Raw genomic sequence first — 17,415 nt, forward strand, 5'->3', positions numbered from 1 at the left:
TCATAATGATGTCAAACTTCAGGAGAAGTCGTTGTAATTTACCCTATATTTAATCATGTAATTATTGTATGACTTAAAAAGAAATAACCATCACAAGACAAGTATTATTCTTACGATATGATTGGTTTCACATATTACATTTAATTTGAAAATGTTTCTTCAAAAAGTTACTTTTTTTATACTAAAAAAATATACCCTGTAATCCTCTTTGCATGCTGTTTAATTTATTTATTTTACGAAATTGATTATAAAAAAAATACAAAATTTTTATTCTAAGAAACTAGCTTAATAAGTATTTGAATTTAGGACGCGATAAATTTAAATAATGTGAAATAAAATAATCAATGTTTTAAAGAAAATTAACCAAAAACAAATTTTCAAAAGGTAAAAATATTTGATTGGAAGATAATATTAGATATAAATGCATGTATAGGAAATCATGAGATTCACCAACAATTGGACAAATTAAAGCTTCACCAAGTGATGAAATGATAGTGTAGCTTTAAATAAGGTAGGTGTCTTTTAATTTTTTTAATTTTTTTTATGGTAGTTGTCATTTGACTTAATAATAATAAGACCATTGTTATTATTGAATTTTGACAACTAATAAAGAAAAGATATTATTGTTACTTATGGTGGCTCAGAAGAAATTCTTGAAAAAACAGACAAAAACCAAAAATAACAAAGGACCCATTCTATAATTTTATGATTAGTTATTAGATTTTTTGGCCCACACTTTTGATGGTATTTAGAAATTTTTATATATTGGACAATGATTCCACAATTTTCATGTTTAATATCTTTGTTGCAATGATCAATCATCTATTCTCATTAATTTAATATTACCTATTTTTGTTTATTTTATATATATAGTTTTAAAGATCTTTCGAGTATCGGTATATTTAATTGTACGGACATTTTTGTATATTATAAAATGTATAAATATTTTTTTATTTAATCCTAACATTACTTTTGAATTTATTACATGTAGACCTTAATATTAATATTAGTTCCAAAAGAGAGAAAAAAAAAACAAAGAATAATATGAAAAAATATTTTATCTTTCTTGATAAAAGAAGTGAGAGAGTCTTACCTAAGTTGTGGTACTGAACTGGCATGCAGAAGATTATCTCACCATATTTTATTAATTTTTAATTGGCAGATTTTTTTGACCTTTTCTTTTAAATTTTATTTTCTACAATAAATAATAAAATTTTCTTCCTTCATTTATACTTTACCCTAATTTCCCAAACACCCCTTAAAAAATAAATAAAATGAATATCCTTTTCACCACTTCTAACTTTTAACTGCACATTTTTTTCCCCTTCATTTGTCTCTCCTCTTCTAGTCTTTGCCTCCCTCAGCTCATTGGTTTAGTTTCATTTCAACCTTGGATGGGAAAAAGACTCAATCTTTTCAAATCCCTGTTCAGTTGCTGAAACTTTTTCTCATTCCCTCTTGTTTCTTGATCTGGGCTTCCGTTCTTTCCTGACTCAGATCAATTTTGTTCTAAGTTTCTCACTCATAGCTCTATCAAGACTTCATCTTTTTTACTCCCACTATTGTTGAAGCTATTCATGCAAGCAGAAAAACCACATCTGATTAGTGGGGTGTTATCAGTTTCTTGATTGGTACGATAATATTCATAAAGATGGTTGCTTTGATTAAGGATGCGAGTGGGAGCTGTTCCTTCTGAGGTCAGCTTCATTCGGTATGGTGTTCTTGGCACTTTTTTGTATTATGTTAAGCATCATATAAATAGTTTGATCATAGTTTGTTGTGGGCTTCCGATAATCATATGTGTTCAATTTATTTGGATTTGTTTGTTTGATTTCTCAGTTAGTTTTTCAGAAAATAAATCAATTCTGAGGTGTTGTTTGTGTTGTTCGTGAACTGGTTCTTGATTTTCTTTCGCTAACTAAGTGTTGTGTGTGGATGAGCTTGCTAGATTTAATATATTATTTCTGAGCTTTATTGATTGAGTAATTTTTATTAGTTCTGGGTTTAATTTAGTCATTGGTTCTATCAAATTCATTAGTGGATGAGGATAGATAAGCTTTAGATTTATCTACTTTTGTAGATATGCAGGCTTAGATGGCTTACTCATCTGTGTTTAAATCTACTTGTTTGGACCTTTTTTCTACCTTTTCAAGTTTTGCTTGTTGAAGTTTTGAAATCTATCATGTTAGCTTGATACAGATATTCTTCTTTTCAATTTTTGTAACAGTTGTGTTTGTCATTGCAGATTTATTGTTGTTTGTTCAATTTGCTGAGTTGCGAAATGGGCAGAGGGAGAGGAAAAGGCAAGAAACAACCTGCACTTGCTGCTCGTGATGATACTGGAAGTGGTGAGGATGAGAAGTTGCCGGTGAGGAGGAGAGGGAGACCGCAAAAACCGTTGAAAGATGACATTGAGGAGGAGGATGAAGTTGTGAATATAATAGAAGAAGATGACGCCATAGAGGAAACAAAAGGCTCGGTATTGAGTAAAAGTACCAAGAACCAAGCTGCCACAGAGAATGGTAGGAAGAGGAAGAGACCATCACAAGTAAAGGAAAGTGTCGATTCATTAAAAGAGGAAAACGGCGTGGGAACCAAAACTAGTGCTACTGACCTGATCAAGTCAGTCGGGTATAGACAAAATGGCAGCAGAAGGAAAAATAAGCCTAGGCGGGCTGCTGAAGTTGGCGTTGAGTGCAAATGAAGACTGTATTGCTGCTCATTGAGGGTTGAAGCTTTGATGACTTGTATCGGCTTTTAAGTATTTATTTCTTTTTCTTCTTTTGGTTTCCGACTTCATCATGTTTTTGGTAATGCTAGTTGAGAAAAAAAATTCTTAAATTCATGGTTTCTGATTAGTGCAGAAGATTGCAGCAATTTTCTTGGGTGTTTGCTGTAGATAGCAGATCTAGATTCTTTATACAGGTACTTGGTGTCAAGTAACCAGGAATTTTGCTCAGCTCCCTCAAACACTATCCTATATTGACATTATACGTTTTCTGTTGTAATCATATGTATTGCTCCTATGCCTTTCTTTTCCTTCTGCTCCGGGCAAGATTATTTTTATCATGAATGCATTAAACTGTATAGCACGAATAAGTAATTCCTCAGGACATAACATGATGAAGGTGATAGAGTTCTCCTATGTTGACTACAGAAGCTGGAGAGGAGGTAGATGCATGAACTAGTCTGCGGTATATAACATCCCTGAGATCCAGGTAAAAATACGAGGATCGATTGTTAATTTTAACTATGTATGTCCTTTCCATTTTGAGAATCTTGGATATTCTTGGCCTTTCTATTTATCAGTGAAGGACTATCATGAATTTTATATATGCATTGGATGTGTTCTTGATACGAAGTTCTGTTTGGTAATATCCGGAGATATCATGCACTTGCATGTAAGTGATCAAAGATGTGTTATAGAGTGGACCAAGATTTATCGACTTGCATCTTGTCATAATGTCTTCTTTTCGGTTCATGCAACAATTTTCCTGAAGTTGCATAAATTTTTATTTCTGTGCCTTCTATGGCCAAATGATGACATTTTTGGACAATTTGCATTTCTTCTGTTTCGTCATGAAAGGAAGGAAAAGAAGAAGGTTGTCATATAACAACCTACCACAGCATTTGCCGACGGATACTCTTTTCTTTTCTAGTGGGATCGAGTTCAAACTATTTTACACTTTCTCTTGACTGCACTCTGATGCTTCTGTTTCTCAGCTCATGTTCCAGGAAAGTCTTGAATGTGATATTATTATTGAGCCCATATGTGCTGATATTCGGTCGATTTCTGTCTTGAATCCGTTTATCATAAGCCATTTTTATGCTCATTCGCGTCAAATTCTACTCGTTTCGCTCTTCCTTTCTGGTTAATGTCCAAAACTTGATTTTGTATGGCATCAAACTTCCAGATTGGATTTTCTATTGTAATTTCTGTTGCATCTTTTGTTTTGTTTCACATGTATACATCACGTATATAAAATCTTTCTTTGGACAAGATCAATGATGTGATGTTTATATTATATATAAAATGAAATAGAAGATCAACATGGATTGAAACAGGAAATCCAATCCGTCCAACTTCATACACAGCTCTTGTTTGATGTACACTATTGTGCTGCTTTTTCAGGTGGGAAAGGAAAAGAGAAAGGAAGACATTTGAATGAAGTTGGGCTTTCAACAAGTAAGGCCCAATCATTTACTGAAAATGGGCTTCGGACAAACATTAATTTTAAGGATTTGGCCCATATACAAAATGCTAGTTTGCCCCAAGCCCAATTGAATTTCAATACCAATATATTCATTTGATTACTACAACTTGGGTCTTATGCATCATAGTAGCAAAAATAAGTCACTTGTCCCCATTGCTTTCGGATGTGTAGCAGGAACCAGGAAGTCCCGTGTTCGAAATTTTCTTAGACCAATAAACTGTGAGTTGGAATTAGTCTCGAGCTAAATGAACTTGGTGGGTCATAGGTTGTGAAAGTAAGTTCTCCAAATGTTTTTTCAAAAAAAAAAATCATAAAATTTAATGGAAACAAAATAATATTTGGTGTAGAGGTATTAAATTGAAATACATGTTACAACAAATGGATAATAGAATTGGAAAAATTGAAATATGAATGAGATATAAGGTTGGTGGGTGTTACCCACACTCGTTATGGTAAGTAGTGATGTTTCTACTAAAAGAAAGATTCCACAGTATCTTTTTGTATTCAATTTTGTTCTTTTTAAATCAAATTTAATATATATATATAATTATTTCATTATTTAAAGAGGGTGAGGTGAGGCCTCCAACTTTGGCATTAAATGAGGTGTGTCAGTCTCATTTTGCAGGGCCACCCACATAACATTGAATGAGGCATGGGACCAAAATCAAACTCATGATATTGCCCTGCGCCCTCCCCTCCCAACCCCAAATCAAATATCCCCCAAAATTCCTGCATATATATTCACATATCGAAAATCATATCTCGATTAAGAAAAATTTACACAAAAAAAAAAGATTTATATTTTACATTAAAATGATAAATTTAATATAATTTATCCCTTATAATATTATAAATGAATAAATTATTATTATATTTTATTCTTATTATTTGAAAACGTAAAACATTATTTATTACATGCACACATGAACCAAGTCTGGCAAATTGGAAACCATTATTGTTTTTTAGTTTGTGAATTAGAAGTAAATGTTCCAACGTTGATGGAGTGGGTACAATCATATATAGCATTATAGATGGTTGCATTGATTTGATCTGTTGCAGATGAATGAATGGTTTGGTAAGAAATTATTGCAGAAGTTGCAGTTCCTCTACAGTACAATTTGTGATCCATCTTTGTCCAACACCTTTAATTATTTTGTGAAAGCACTATTACATCAATTTCCCTCATTTGTAAAAACAAAGGATAATTATACCAAACTTCAAGAATGTAAGATGTAATTTTTTAAATCATAGAAAATCTACGTGTAATTACACAAAAACTCTGAAGAAGAGAGTATAATTATTTTTAAAAACAAATATTCTAAACGCTCTCTCCGGAAATAAGAAATAAGATCTTAAAGAAGGATTGTACTCAAAATTTGTACGACATCATAGGCCTTTAAAATTACTGCATCATAACATTGGTAGGAATTAAGACTACACGTTTGGTCGTATAAGTTTATTATATTCGACAACCAAACAAGTAATTAAAATACGGCTGCATGCATCCCTTTACAACGACAACACCCCCAAATGCTTGCTACCCTGCGACACACCACTTAAATACTTTCACGACATATTACTTTCTTATATAATTATTAATTTCAATGCAACAACAGTTGGAAACGAAAAAAAGGTTAAACTTACCCTTTGCTATATAAAAAATGAGCAAAAACACCTTTATAAAATAAATAAATAAATTATTCTCTGTATTTTCTCAACAATGCTTTAAATAAAAGTAATTTGCTTTATTTTTTTAAATACAAAAGATAATTAGCTATTTTTATTTTTGAAAAAAAGGCAAAATCCAACAATGAGATATTGCAAAATTTCATCAATATCAGGAGCATTAATATTTTTTAAGTAACGAGAGAGTGTATAATTAAATTAAATCTCAAAAAGAACTGATTATAATTACTGAATTAGATAATGTTACACAATTAAGACATGAATTAGTCTTAATACGAATGGAAGAGGTATTAAACGTACGGGGTAGTCCCCATAATAAATTATGGGTACCAAGTTTCGACATAGCCTAGCTTATGTGTCATTGTTTGATACCCTCTTAGATTAATTGTCTAATTTAAATGATATGTTTTTTTTCTTTTTCAAAATTAGTCATCTTTTTTTGTCTTTCCAAAATTGGCACACAATAAATAAGCAATGAAGTCAACAGTACATTATGAAGTCCTTTATTTACTCTATATCGTAGATGGTGATAGTCGTCTACGCTCTAATATACATTAACCCAATCTATACATAGAGTGAGGTTAATATCATTAATTTTTCTCCTTTTAAATACAAATTATTACATAGAAATTTTAAACGAGGGTAAAATTAGAAAATTATGTAATTTTTTTGCAAACGTCAATATTTTTTGTCCAAATTCTAACGAAAATGGATCATGCATGCGTAAATAGTAAATTTTGAAGGAGGTGTAAGTATAATTTTAAAATTTATTTGAGAGAAAATGTAATTTTATATTTTTATTAAAGTATAAATATAACTATTCCTAAGTCAAATGCAAAAGTTGCAAACGAAAAAACAATACTTTTTTCTAATATATATTTAATAATAAATTGATAAGTGGTTAGATGTTTACAAACATTTGATAAGCAGTCAAAATGAATGAGCCCGCTGCTTTCTCATCATTCAATGACTTATACCCAAAATGTTGAAAGCCAAAGATTATTTACCACTGTTATTATCCAACAGTTTACTCGATCTAGCATCCTAATCCTTATCCTAAAATAACTCAATTTTTTTACCAAGATGGGTAAAAAGTTGTCTCCAAACAAGCAGTTGTACCTTGAGACTTGACCATATCAAGACAAGGGAGATTGATAATGATTGGTTCATGACCGGATAAAGTACAACTCCGTTTAACCTGCCTTTCACTTTGCCATGTTTAGAAGAGGAATTATCTATTCAAATCAAGTACTGTGTATCAGTAAATATCTCTTACGGCGATTAAAAAATATATTGTTTGTATAATTATATATATATATATATGAAAAATTACAATCACCTTTCTTAAAATTTGATATAATTATAAATAATTCAAAGTTGTTTAAGTAATTATAAATGCCCCTAATTTTGACGTTCGTCTAACAACTAACTCATTCTGTCAGCCTCTATTAGGTTTCCATCTAATTTTTTTGGTGAACTGATCAAAATAAACTTTTATATTATGAATTATAATTGTATATAAAATTTTACAATATTTTTATGGACTAATATTTCCTATAAACTATTTATTTTACCTACACTCAATCTTTTTTGACATTTTTTCAATTTTTTTTTTTAATTTTTGAAAAAATTTCAACAAGGACAAAGTGGTAATATCCACAGGCTACCTAATTATATTCCATTTGATGGGGGTATTTCTAATTTTTCAAACAATAATAAGATATTTATAATTATGACAAACATTAAGCGAGGTAGCTGCAGTTTATTCTTCATATATATTGCTTGAAAAGGAACTGGATCATTATGTCGAGGAACAAGAAAAATTGGGGGTGATTTTCATATTTTGTAGTATTTGTGGGCTAAATTAGAAAGCGAGAATTAAAGAAGGATATTTTTTGTGAGAGCATTTGCATTCTTTGTTTATTTTACATACGCCCATGAAGATTTAAAAATTAAAATGAAAATAACAAAAAGCATCCGAACAATGAAAAATAGATGGTTACGTATTGTTATGGTGATTCAATTTTGAGTTGAGTGAAGTGGAGTGAGAAAGACAAGTGTTAGAAAGCTGCAAAGGAGGTACTAAAAGTGAGTCACACAACACAACACACCCTTTGTGTTTTTTAGGAGAAGGGGGAACCAACAACACATTACACACTCTTCCCTCTCTCTCTCTCTCTCCATTATTTTTGGACATATATACCTCACTTGAAACCACTGCTTCAGAAAATACACAAACATTTTGCCCCTTTCTCATCACATCTTCTACTACTTTTTATATGCTTTACATTTTACACTCAATCCTTCTCCTCTAATAATTCAAATCATGCCTAAATTGCAGTTACTTTTTATAAATATATTTATTATTTAAAAAATTACAACTACTCTGACTCTCTTTAAATGAAAATTAATTTTATAACTCATAAATGGGGAAGTGGACATTATTACTTTACTTTTGTTGAATTTTTTTAAAAAGATTTGAAAAAATGTATAGAAATTTAAGGGTATAGGAAAAATAAATAATCTATAAAGAATATTAGGTCATAAGAATATTTTAAAAATATTATAAAACTATAATTCATAATTTAAAAGAGCATGTTGATCAGTTCACCACAAAAGTTAGATAGAAATTTAATAGAGGCTAACAGAATGAGCTCGTTGTTAGATGGACGTTAAAAATTAGAGAAGTATTTGCAATTTCTCAAACAATAAAAATGTATTTGTAATTGTACTAAATCTCATGGGAGGTGGCTATAAATATTGTCATACATGATGTAATGTTATAGAGACTCTAACCGATACACATAACTTAGGTTATAGGTACAATATTTCATGAGGGGTTTGTGAGGCCCACATTTGCTTTCCTATTACACAAATCATAGGCTAGAATTGTAAATATAATATTTGGAAAAGAAATAAGGGAGAGTATTGTAATTTATCCAAAATTTGATTTGTAAGAAATGAGTGAAGTTGCAAAAATATATTTGTGCTAAATTTGAGAAAGAAATCATATTTTAGTTAATGTGTTTTGGGTATTAATATTATATTTGAGTTACAGAAAAAATATGCATATATGTAAGATAAAGGAGATGCGATTTTATATTTAATTTATAAAAACTAGAACTTAAAGGAAAAACTGGTAAAATTACAATTTTTTTATATTTTTTTTTGGCTTAATACATTTATTTTCTTAAATTATAATATTTTAGAATTTAAATCCAAAAAAATTACTTTTTGCCTAAAATGTCTTTAACTTTTATTTTTAAAACATCACTTCCAACCCAATCTATTAAATATTAATTTTAATTATTGAAGAAATTTGTTTATATACTAAACTAATTTAGTATTAATTTATTGTTATCATTTAAATTATTATAATAGTATATTTTATTTAATCATAGGACTATGTTGTGCTATAAATAAATGGATATATATAAAAAAATAATTTAGATTAAAAGGGTAATTTTGTCACTATAAAAAAATGTCCTAAATAGAGATAAATTTATTTGACTTTTTATGTAAAAATTCAAGTATCAATTGCGGCATTTGTAAAAACTTATGTATCAATTTAATATTTATGGACAAACTCGGTTATCAATTATATCATTTGCAAAAACTCATGTATCAATTTAACAATAACACTAAAACTTGGGTACTAAAATAATTTATACTCTATTTAAAAGGATAAAATACGTTTATCATTCCTAAAATATTCATCCTACATTAATTATCTTCCAAAGTATTAAAATTTTTAATAATCCCCTTGACCTTTAATTTTTAAATTTGAAAAATCCATCTTACCCTTACAAAAATTACTTTCTGTATTTAACCATATTTAATATAAAAATATTATTTTAGATAATAGAGTCATATTATGGTATTTTTTTTAAAATGAGCACTTTTATGTTGAGATGGATTTTTTTTTTATATGATGCAACTATCTATATCATTTAATATATTAAAATTTAAAAATTAATTGAATACATCAATAATTTAAATTAATAAATATATTCCAATGAGATAAAGAAATAATAAACTACTAGTGATATATACATATATTTGTATGGTTTTGAGCTTATAATATTTTAATTATGAAACCTCAATCTTACCAATTAAGAAAGACTTGATTGACGGACAGAAAAAAATCTATATGTTTTTTTAAAGTAAGATTCGTTCAAATACTAAATCATCTATTACGTTAAAATTCAAATATTAATTTAATATATTAATATTTTTAAATAATAAAAAAAATAAAATATTACTACAAAAAATAAAGTACAACTCATATTTGTGAGAGTCGAACACACAGTATTTAAATTGTGCTGCCTTTATATGTTGGAAATTGACATGGAAGGATGAAGATAAGAGCTTTTGATATTGACACTCCAAATTTGATTATAACACACCAATAAAAGTGCAAGTATTTGAGCTTTTCAAGTATCAGTACACAGTGAAGAGAATACCAAAAAGAACCCGTCTTTGATTCTCTCTATTGAGATATGACCCCATATTTCTTGTATAATATATATAACCCTCTTTTCTTTCTCTTCCTGTGTCTCTGGCTCTCTGCCTAGAATCATAATAATGCATGTGGCTTCCATCTGATTCACAAAAAAACAGCAATGAATGGGTTCTAGATATCAAGCATGGAAAAGGGTTCATCCTCTTCTTCTTCCTCTGCTGCTGGTGGTGGCCCGGACTCACTCAATGGCTTGAAGTTTGGCAAGAAAATCTACTTTGAGGGTGTGGGTTCCGTGTTGCAGCCCAAAGCTGGCGGCGCTCCGTCGCCCTCGGCGGCGCCTCCACCTTCTCCGGCGAAGAAAGGGAGGACTGGGTTGGTGCAGAGTGGCCAGCCGCCTAGGTGTCAGGTGGAGGGTTGTAAGGTAGATCTGAGTGATGCTAAGGCTTACTATTCTAGGCACAAAGTTTGTGGTATGCATTCCAAGTCTCCGAGGGTAATTGTTGCTGGCCTTGAGCAAAGGTTTTGCCAGCAGTGCAGCAGGTCAGTTTTTTCTTTCTGGGTTCTTTTTTCTTTTTCACTAATTTTAAAAAAAAACCAATCTTTGGTTTTTCATCTTGATATAGTATTAGTATGTGGCATGCTCTTCAGCTGCAAAAATGGGAAAAACCGTATGTAACATTGAATGTTTCTGGCCTTACTTTTTGTTTGTTCATTGTAATTTGTGTTTTCTTTTTGTTGGTTTTTCTGACGCTGAGGCTTTGTATTTATTGTGTAAATAACTTGCTTTGTGATTGAGTGTTGCGGTTCCGTGGTGCTTCCTTTTCATTTATTTGTCTGGAGGCTCTTGTTAATGAGTTCTTGTTCTTGAGTTTTATGTTTTTGGACATCGATTTTTTGAACTTTTGTGAATTTTTACTTTAATTTGTCTAGTTTTAGGTAAGAAGAGATGATAAGTTTATCTTGGTCGAGAAGATGAATTTTTGGTTATGTTGCCTTTCGGGGTCTTAGTGGCCTAAGCACAGTCTGTAAGACTGTAGACTGTCTCCTTCTTCTTGCCCCATGTCTGATTGATGGTGGTCTTTTGAACATAATTGGATGAAATTCAATAAAGAATTTGGACATACATTGACATGAACTGTTAAAGAAGTTAGTTTACGCAACTGGGGCTTGTTGTTACCAAAACTTACTGTAATCATTAACTTCTGTAGTGCTCCACTTTTAACAGTCTTGTGCAAAGTTGGCATTCAGGGTTCTGTCTATATGTTTTGTGTTCATCGATTTTAAGATGAATGAGTATCCGTAAGGACATAATTTTGGAACTTGGTTCTCTGTTGTGTAGATCTTTGACGTGTCCAGTTTTTCCAGAGTGTTTTAAGATATGCTTATCATATCGTAAACTGATAGAGAAACTTGGTTTTCTGTTGTGGTTGAGCTTTGATGTGTGCTTCTTTTTCCAGTGTGTTTTAAGATGTGCATGTCATAAACCAACAGAGACATTGAAAATTAATATAGTAGGAGATAAGACAATGAGTCACACTAGGCTCGTTTCAGATAGTTAGGCACATCTAGTGGAGACAGTATTGCGATAGGTAAAAAGTTGGCAGAATATTAATTACCTACAAGAAGAATAGAACTGTGCAAGATCACATGCAATGCCAATACTGGAAATGGATTCAACAAGTTCATAGTAAAATTGTTATAGCGGCCCTTCTTTGAGAGAAAAAAGATCTGTTCAACCATGCAAACCCAGTGTGAGATAAAGCATATCTCAACTGTGTTATGAGCCCTTAGAGCTCTGCATATTATTTGAAACTTTACCATTATGTTGGACTCATCAGAATTTCTTAATAGTCTACTGTTATCGGAAGTTCTGATTTCTGGTTCACCATCAGATATATATGATACTTTTGCAGTTGTAACTTTTTCATGGTTCATGTATAACGTCTGTGTGAGAGTTAGATTTAGTCAACTGGATATCAGTACATATTAAATGTCTTAATGGCTCCGTCACCAAGTACTCTGTTAGGTTTTGAAACTTTTTGCAAAATGACTTTCTCGTTGTGCTGGAAATTATCAATTTGCATTTATTTCAATCCTAGTGTTATTTCTTCTTTAATAATGTGAAACATTGTGTGAAAACATAGTATAATTTTGTGTTGCATCTTCGAGATTACTGAAAAGGTAATTGAGATTACAGTTGTAAATATATCCTATGGTTGAACTGGAGTAGCTTTTCCTTTTGATGGGTGAAGTAGATTTGTGAACTATGAGAAAATACATATTCCTGTCAGCTTTTGCTTAAAATTGGCAAGTAGTGTTCTTGAAATTTAAGGGCAGTTCCACTAGCTTAAGATCATTTATCCTACCATGACCCTTCTCCTTCCCTATGCTGTAATGGCAACTAGTTTCCTAAACCCCATGGAAGAGAAAGACGTGCAAAGAAGAACCATTAGTCCATGCTGAACTTTCAGCAAATCATTCCAGCTGAAAGATCACATTAGGGATTAATATTTGGGAAAATCTTGATGTTGTTGCATGGAGCAATCACAGTGCTTAGTCCTGATTGGGTCAAACAATGTCTACAACTTCCAAAAATGGTAGAAATAAATTATTTGTCAAAGGAACAGCATTATACTCATTTGGATTGGAAAATGATACTTAATAACCTTAATTCCTGTGGGTACATGGGTTTTTGGATGCAGATAGACGAGCGAATGCAACAGAGGTAAAGTTTGAGTATATATAGTTAAAACTAGTGTGACTTGATTATGTTTTGAACACACACTTATTTTCCATGAATATTTCTCTGTGACATAGGGTATGAATGAAGAAGGTATTAGTTCTTCACTGATGGGGCTCCCACAGGGGTCAGCTCTGAGTTTCTGTCGATTTCTAAACTAGGTGACAGTGGTTCCAAGTTATGGATAGAAGTTGCTAGAGAAGTGGCAAATTCTGATACATCTTCAATATTGAATTCTTCTTCGTATATTGCCAAGGCATTAATATCTCAGTTGTATGGCCTTTCTTATTGTTAGCCTTCCTCCAGGTTTCATCAATTGCCTGAATTTGACCAAGGAAAGCGAAGCTGCCGCAGACGCCTTGCTGGCCACAACGAGCGTCGCAGGAAGCCACCACCAGGATCTTTATTGTCTCCTCGCTACGGAAGTCTTTCTTCATCCATGTTTGGTTAGACTTTATTGACTTGAAATCTTTTCATAGATTACTCTTTTCGCATTGTCAATATTTGCAGGAATGTTTAAACCTCAAATTTGGATTCATGTCCTTCTCTGCTGAAACTGAGGTCAGAATTTGATATTTGTCATTGCAGATAACCATAGCAAAACTGGAGGCTTTGTGATGGATTTCGGCGCTTACCCAACTCTCTCTGGAAAAGATTCATGGCCAAATACAGCATCAGAACGAGGAATGGGAAATGTAGCTGCCATCACAGGTAAGTACCAATTTCCGTGGCAGAGCAACTCACAAAATCATCTGTCTGATCTTCTGCAAGGTACAACAAGTGGCCCGAGTTATTCTGGTCCTGGAGTATCTTCAGAAGAATGTTACAGCGGAGTCTCAGACTCCAGCAGTGCTCTCTCTCTTCTGTCAAATCAGCCTTGGGGCTCAAGAACCCGATCGTTGAGTCTTGGGGCCAACAATTTTCTTGGTTCCAGTGGCTCAACGGTGGTTCAGCCATCTGTCAACCCTGGTGCAGCCATTGATCAGTTCACCTGCCCCTCTTGGGATTTTAAGGGCAACCAAGCTAATAACGCTTTGCATGAGATGCCTCCTGATCTGGGTTTAGGACAGACTTCTCATCCTGCCAACAGTCAGTATACTGGAGAACTTGGTTTGGCTCAACCAAGTGAGGGGCAATTCCATGAGCTCGATCATTCAAGGGGCTACGACTCTCCTGTCCAGCATATGCACTGGTCACTTTGAATAATTCCTATCTGAATTCTCGGGTTTCACCCAACATTTGCCATTTGTGTAATGTTTGTCTTTTGGGTCTCTTTCGACAGACAGACTTGCGTTTCTTTGCTTCCAACTGCTGTTTGTCTTGAAACTGTTTGTCCTAAGAAGTACATGCTATGATGAGCATGCAATTGCGGTTTGTGTTGAAATCACGTCAGAATAGACTCTTTTGCTCAGGTGACAGATTCAATTGATATAAGAAGTTGGTATTCATTGGATACCCAACAAAATTAATCTTTAACTGAAGGCTAAAAGAATGCCAAACACTGTAAAGTCGATGGTATACAACACGCATTTTTTAGTAGTCAGTGCTCCTTAACCAGACATAATCAGACGACATGACTTTAAATCGTAAGAGTATTTTCATAGGATGGATCTCCGATTGAAATATGAAATAAAATCAAAAGAAGCCATGCACTCTTAGTAGCAGCGGGTTTCTTCGAAACATTATCCTCTCTAGCTTCTACTTCAAAGCCATCATGGAGCACCAGCCACGATGCCAGAATAATCCAGCAACATTGAATGGAAGTTATCCAATCCACTCCAGAAGCTGGGAATTTGATAAAGACCAAGTTTAAACATCTTGGACGCTAAAGACCAAGTTTAAACACCTCGGATGCCATCCATGGGTGTAAAATCTAGTGGTCATCTTCATTTATCCCTGGGCAGTTGGACACTAGTGCCTCCATTGTCTCGTACTGAAAAAGTACAAGGTGAACAAATAAGATGCAACTCTAAAAGATCAGCATTTTGATATCAAACTCAAACATTTGTTTTTCCAATTAAAAACACAGATCACAAGCATGACTACGGTAAATACTCTTAAATGCATGTCTTACCTGACATCCACAGAAGAGGCAGTAATAGAACTCATTTCTTAGCTTCAGCAATATATTGAGCAAGTCCTGCATCAGAGGAAAGATGTGATGATAAGTTCAAAGCTACAAGCAAGTATATCACAAGATTAACTACCCAACTTAGGCCACAACTGCCAGGAAGTACTACTAGGTCCCATTAAGATGATAGATTCTATTAGACATCGAGATCTCAAGAGGCAATGATATCTCATTCACAGTGTTAACCAATATTTGAATATAATATGGGCGACAAAGGTGATAACTTTTGGGTGATTCCTTGGAAGCGCTTCTATGTTTCAGTTTGATGTCTAATTCTTCATTTCAATTGCCTAATAGATTCTTAGAAGATACAAGAGTGATCATTCCAAATCAAAGTTACAAATAGATCATTTCAACTATATCACCCTCTGTTCTCATTCTGTCTTTTTCATTCTGCAACTTCAGAGCATTTCTGACAAATTTAATGATGGAATTCAAGACTTATCAAGAAATAATGCCATCATGCTTCATAGTTATTTATATATTGTCATAGTTTAACCACAGTACATCCAGTTGAATGCACAACCATACGGAACCTACTAGGTTCAAAGCATCATAAATGAAGTTTGAAACTCTAATAACAATTTGATAGATAACATCAAAATCGTAACTGATTAATCCTTGCACAGCCATCAACATTCAGAATTACAATAAGTATTTAATGCGACGCACAGAAGATCCAACAAATGTACCTCTTCCGTAATTTCTTCTTCTTCCTCTTCCTTTTTCTCATCCTCCTCTTCCTTCTTCTCCACGTCAACAATGTCCCTCTTTTCCAACTGTGCTAATGAAGCCTCTGCCTTCCGAAAATTCACTACAATCCTCCTTTCTCTCCACCGCTCCTTCTGGCGACTCCCAAACTCTTCCCTCAATTCCTCCTCTTTTCTCTTCATACTCTCTTCATTTTCTTTCTCTCTCCTCATCTTCTCTACCTTGGGATCCTCTTTACCTATTCCCCCCCTGCCCCTCCTTATCTCCAGCACCACTGGCTCAGCCCTTCCAGAGCCTTCCTTGCCCAATGCAGAGCCAGGAGCATAACCCATTTGTTTTAACAATTTGAACCCAATATTAGATTCCGGAATTGCTGAACCTAAGTTTTCCAATGTTTGCATATCCTCTTCTATTTGCCTCCGCTGCCGCTTGAGCTTTCTCTGCTCCTGCCAATTTTGTGTTTTGGATTTCTTGCTTGAAGAATTCGACACTACAAGTTTACCACCAGAACCCTGATAAGAGATTCATCTAAACATTTACTTGAATACACAGATTAAAAAAACATCACAAACAAATATATTGCATAGAAAATGCTAAAATTAACTACATTCAAATATATCCTCCAAATTAAAGAAACTGGTCAAAATTTTTACTCCATATTCCTATGCACCACTCCAATTTCGAACTTCACAGTAACTGTAGTGAGTGTAATCTCAATTAAATCATCCAGATGGAAACGGAACAAGGAAAAAGAAAAAGACATCTTTAAGGCACGCACGAACAACAAGAATACAGCCTCCAGAGTTTCCCACGGTGGAGTAAAACATTATCAAAACAAGATTGACTAGTTAAACGGGTTCCCGGTTTTGGAAATTTCTGGAACTAGGGATTAGTGAAACAAACCACAGCACAGAGGTGCAAAAAATGCACAAAAATAATGGGATTTTATCATATCGAATGAATGCCTACACAGAAAACTGACCTTACTTGAGGAAGATTGAGAAACTTCCGGCGGTAGAAACTGAGAAAGGTCTCCCATGTAATCATCTTCTTCTTCTGCTCCCGCCATTAAATTTCTCAGCTCCAAAGACTTCCTATTTCCATCACCATTCACCGGGATGCTCATATTCACATTTATATGCTGTTCTTAACTGCAAAGAAGCAGTCACGTGTATCTCACGTCCCGAATTAGGATATGTGCTATGAATAATAAAAGGGAAAAGGGGTGTATATATAAATCTAATTCCCAAGATCTCATTTTTTTTGCCCTAAGTTTAATTATAAACCCAAATAACGCATATATATGTATATCAAAGATTTTTATATGTCTAAAATTTCCATATTTAAGAAATTTTTTGCTTTGATATTAGCTCTGAAATCGTTTCGTTTGTTTATACAAACTTTTAATTTGTGTATTTCGACAATTCAAGAATTTAAAGTATAAATTTATATGATGCCCCATCGTCTAAAA

General features: G+C 32.9%; 3 protein-coding genes across 6 annotated transcripts; 2 read left to right on the top strand and 1 right to left on the bottom strand.

Annotated features, from left to right (window-relative positions):
* Positions 1–1,319: 1,319 nt before the first annotated feature.
* On the top strand, positions 1,320–3,039 carry LOC105159695 (rho GTPase-activating gacO-like protein). Of its 2 annotated transcripts, none has more exons than XM_011076859.3 (2): positions 1,320–1,697; positions 2,246–3,039. In XM_011076859.3, the coding sequence occupies exons 1-2, from the start codon at positions 1,671–1,673 to the stop codon at positions 2,702–2,704; spliced, it is 486 nt and encodes a 161-aa protein (XP_011075161.1). In that variant the 5' UTR covers positions 1,320–1,670; the 3' UTR covers positions 2,705–3,039. The 2 variants fall into 2 exon arrangements, with proteins under 2 accessions (XP_011075161.1, XP_011075162.1); XM_011076860.3 differs by having other exon boundaries at positions 1,321–1,711.
* Positions 3,040–10,335: 7,296 nt separating this feature from the next.
* On the top strand, positions 10,336–14,486 carry SPL9 (squamosa promoter binding protein-like 9). The gene is made up of 3 exons (XM_011076864.3): positions 10,336–10,902; positions 13,409–13,548; positions 13,691–14,486. The coding sequence occupies exons 1-3, from the start codon at positions 10,547–10,549 to the stop codon at positions 14,302–14,304; spliced, it is 1,110 nt and encodes a 369-aa protein (XP_011075166.1). The 5' UTR covers positions 10,336–10,546; the 3' UTR covers positions 14,305–14,486.
* Positions 14,487–14,527: 41 nt separating this feature from the next.
* LOC105159696 (D111/G-patch domain-containing protein) lies at positions 14,528–17,166 on the bottom strand. Of its 3 annotated transcripts, none has more exons than XM_020693537.2 (4): positions 16,932–17,166; positions 15,926–16,434; positions 15,177–15,242; positions 14,528–15,035 (listed from the first exon to the last, which is right to left on the bottom strand). In XM_020693537.2, the coding sequence occupies exons 1-4, from the start codon at positions 17,068–17,070 to the stop codon at positions 14,976–14,978; spliced, it is 774 nt and encodes a 257-aa protein (XP_020549196.1). In that variant the 5' UTR covers positions 17,071–17,166; the 3' UTR covers positions 14,528–14,975. The 3 variants fall into 3 exon arrangements, with proteins under 3 accessions (XP_020549196.1, XP_011075163.1, XP_011075165.1); XM_011076861.3 differs by having other exon boundaries at positions 15,926–16,456; positions 16,927–17,157; XM_011076863.3 differs by having other exon boundaries at positions 15,926–16,456; positions 16,932–17,142.
* Between the last annotated feature and the right edge of the window lie 249 nt (positions 17,167–17,415).

This window comes from Sesamum indicum, linkage group LG4 (assembly GCF_026168435.1).
Source record: "Sesamum indicum cultivar Baizhima isolate 11 linkage group LG4, ASM2616843v1, whole genome shotgun sequence".
NCBI lineage: Eukaryota > Viridiplantae > Streptophyta > Magnoliopsida > Lamiales > Pedaliaceae > Sesamum > Sesamum indicum.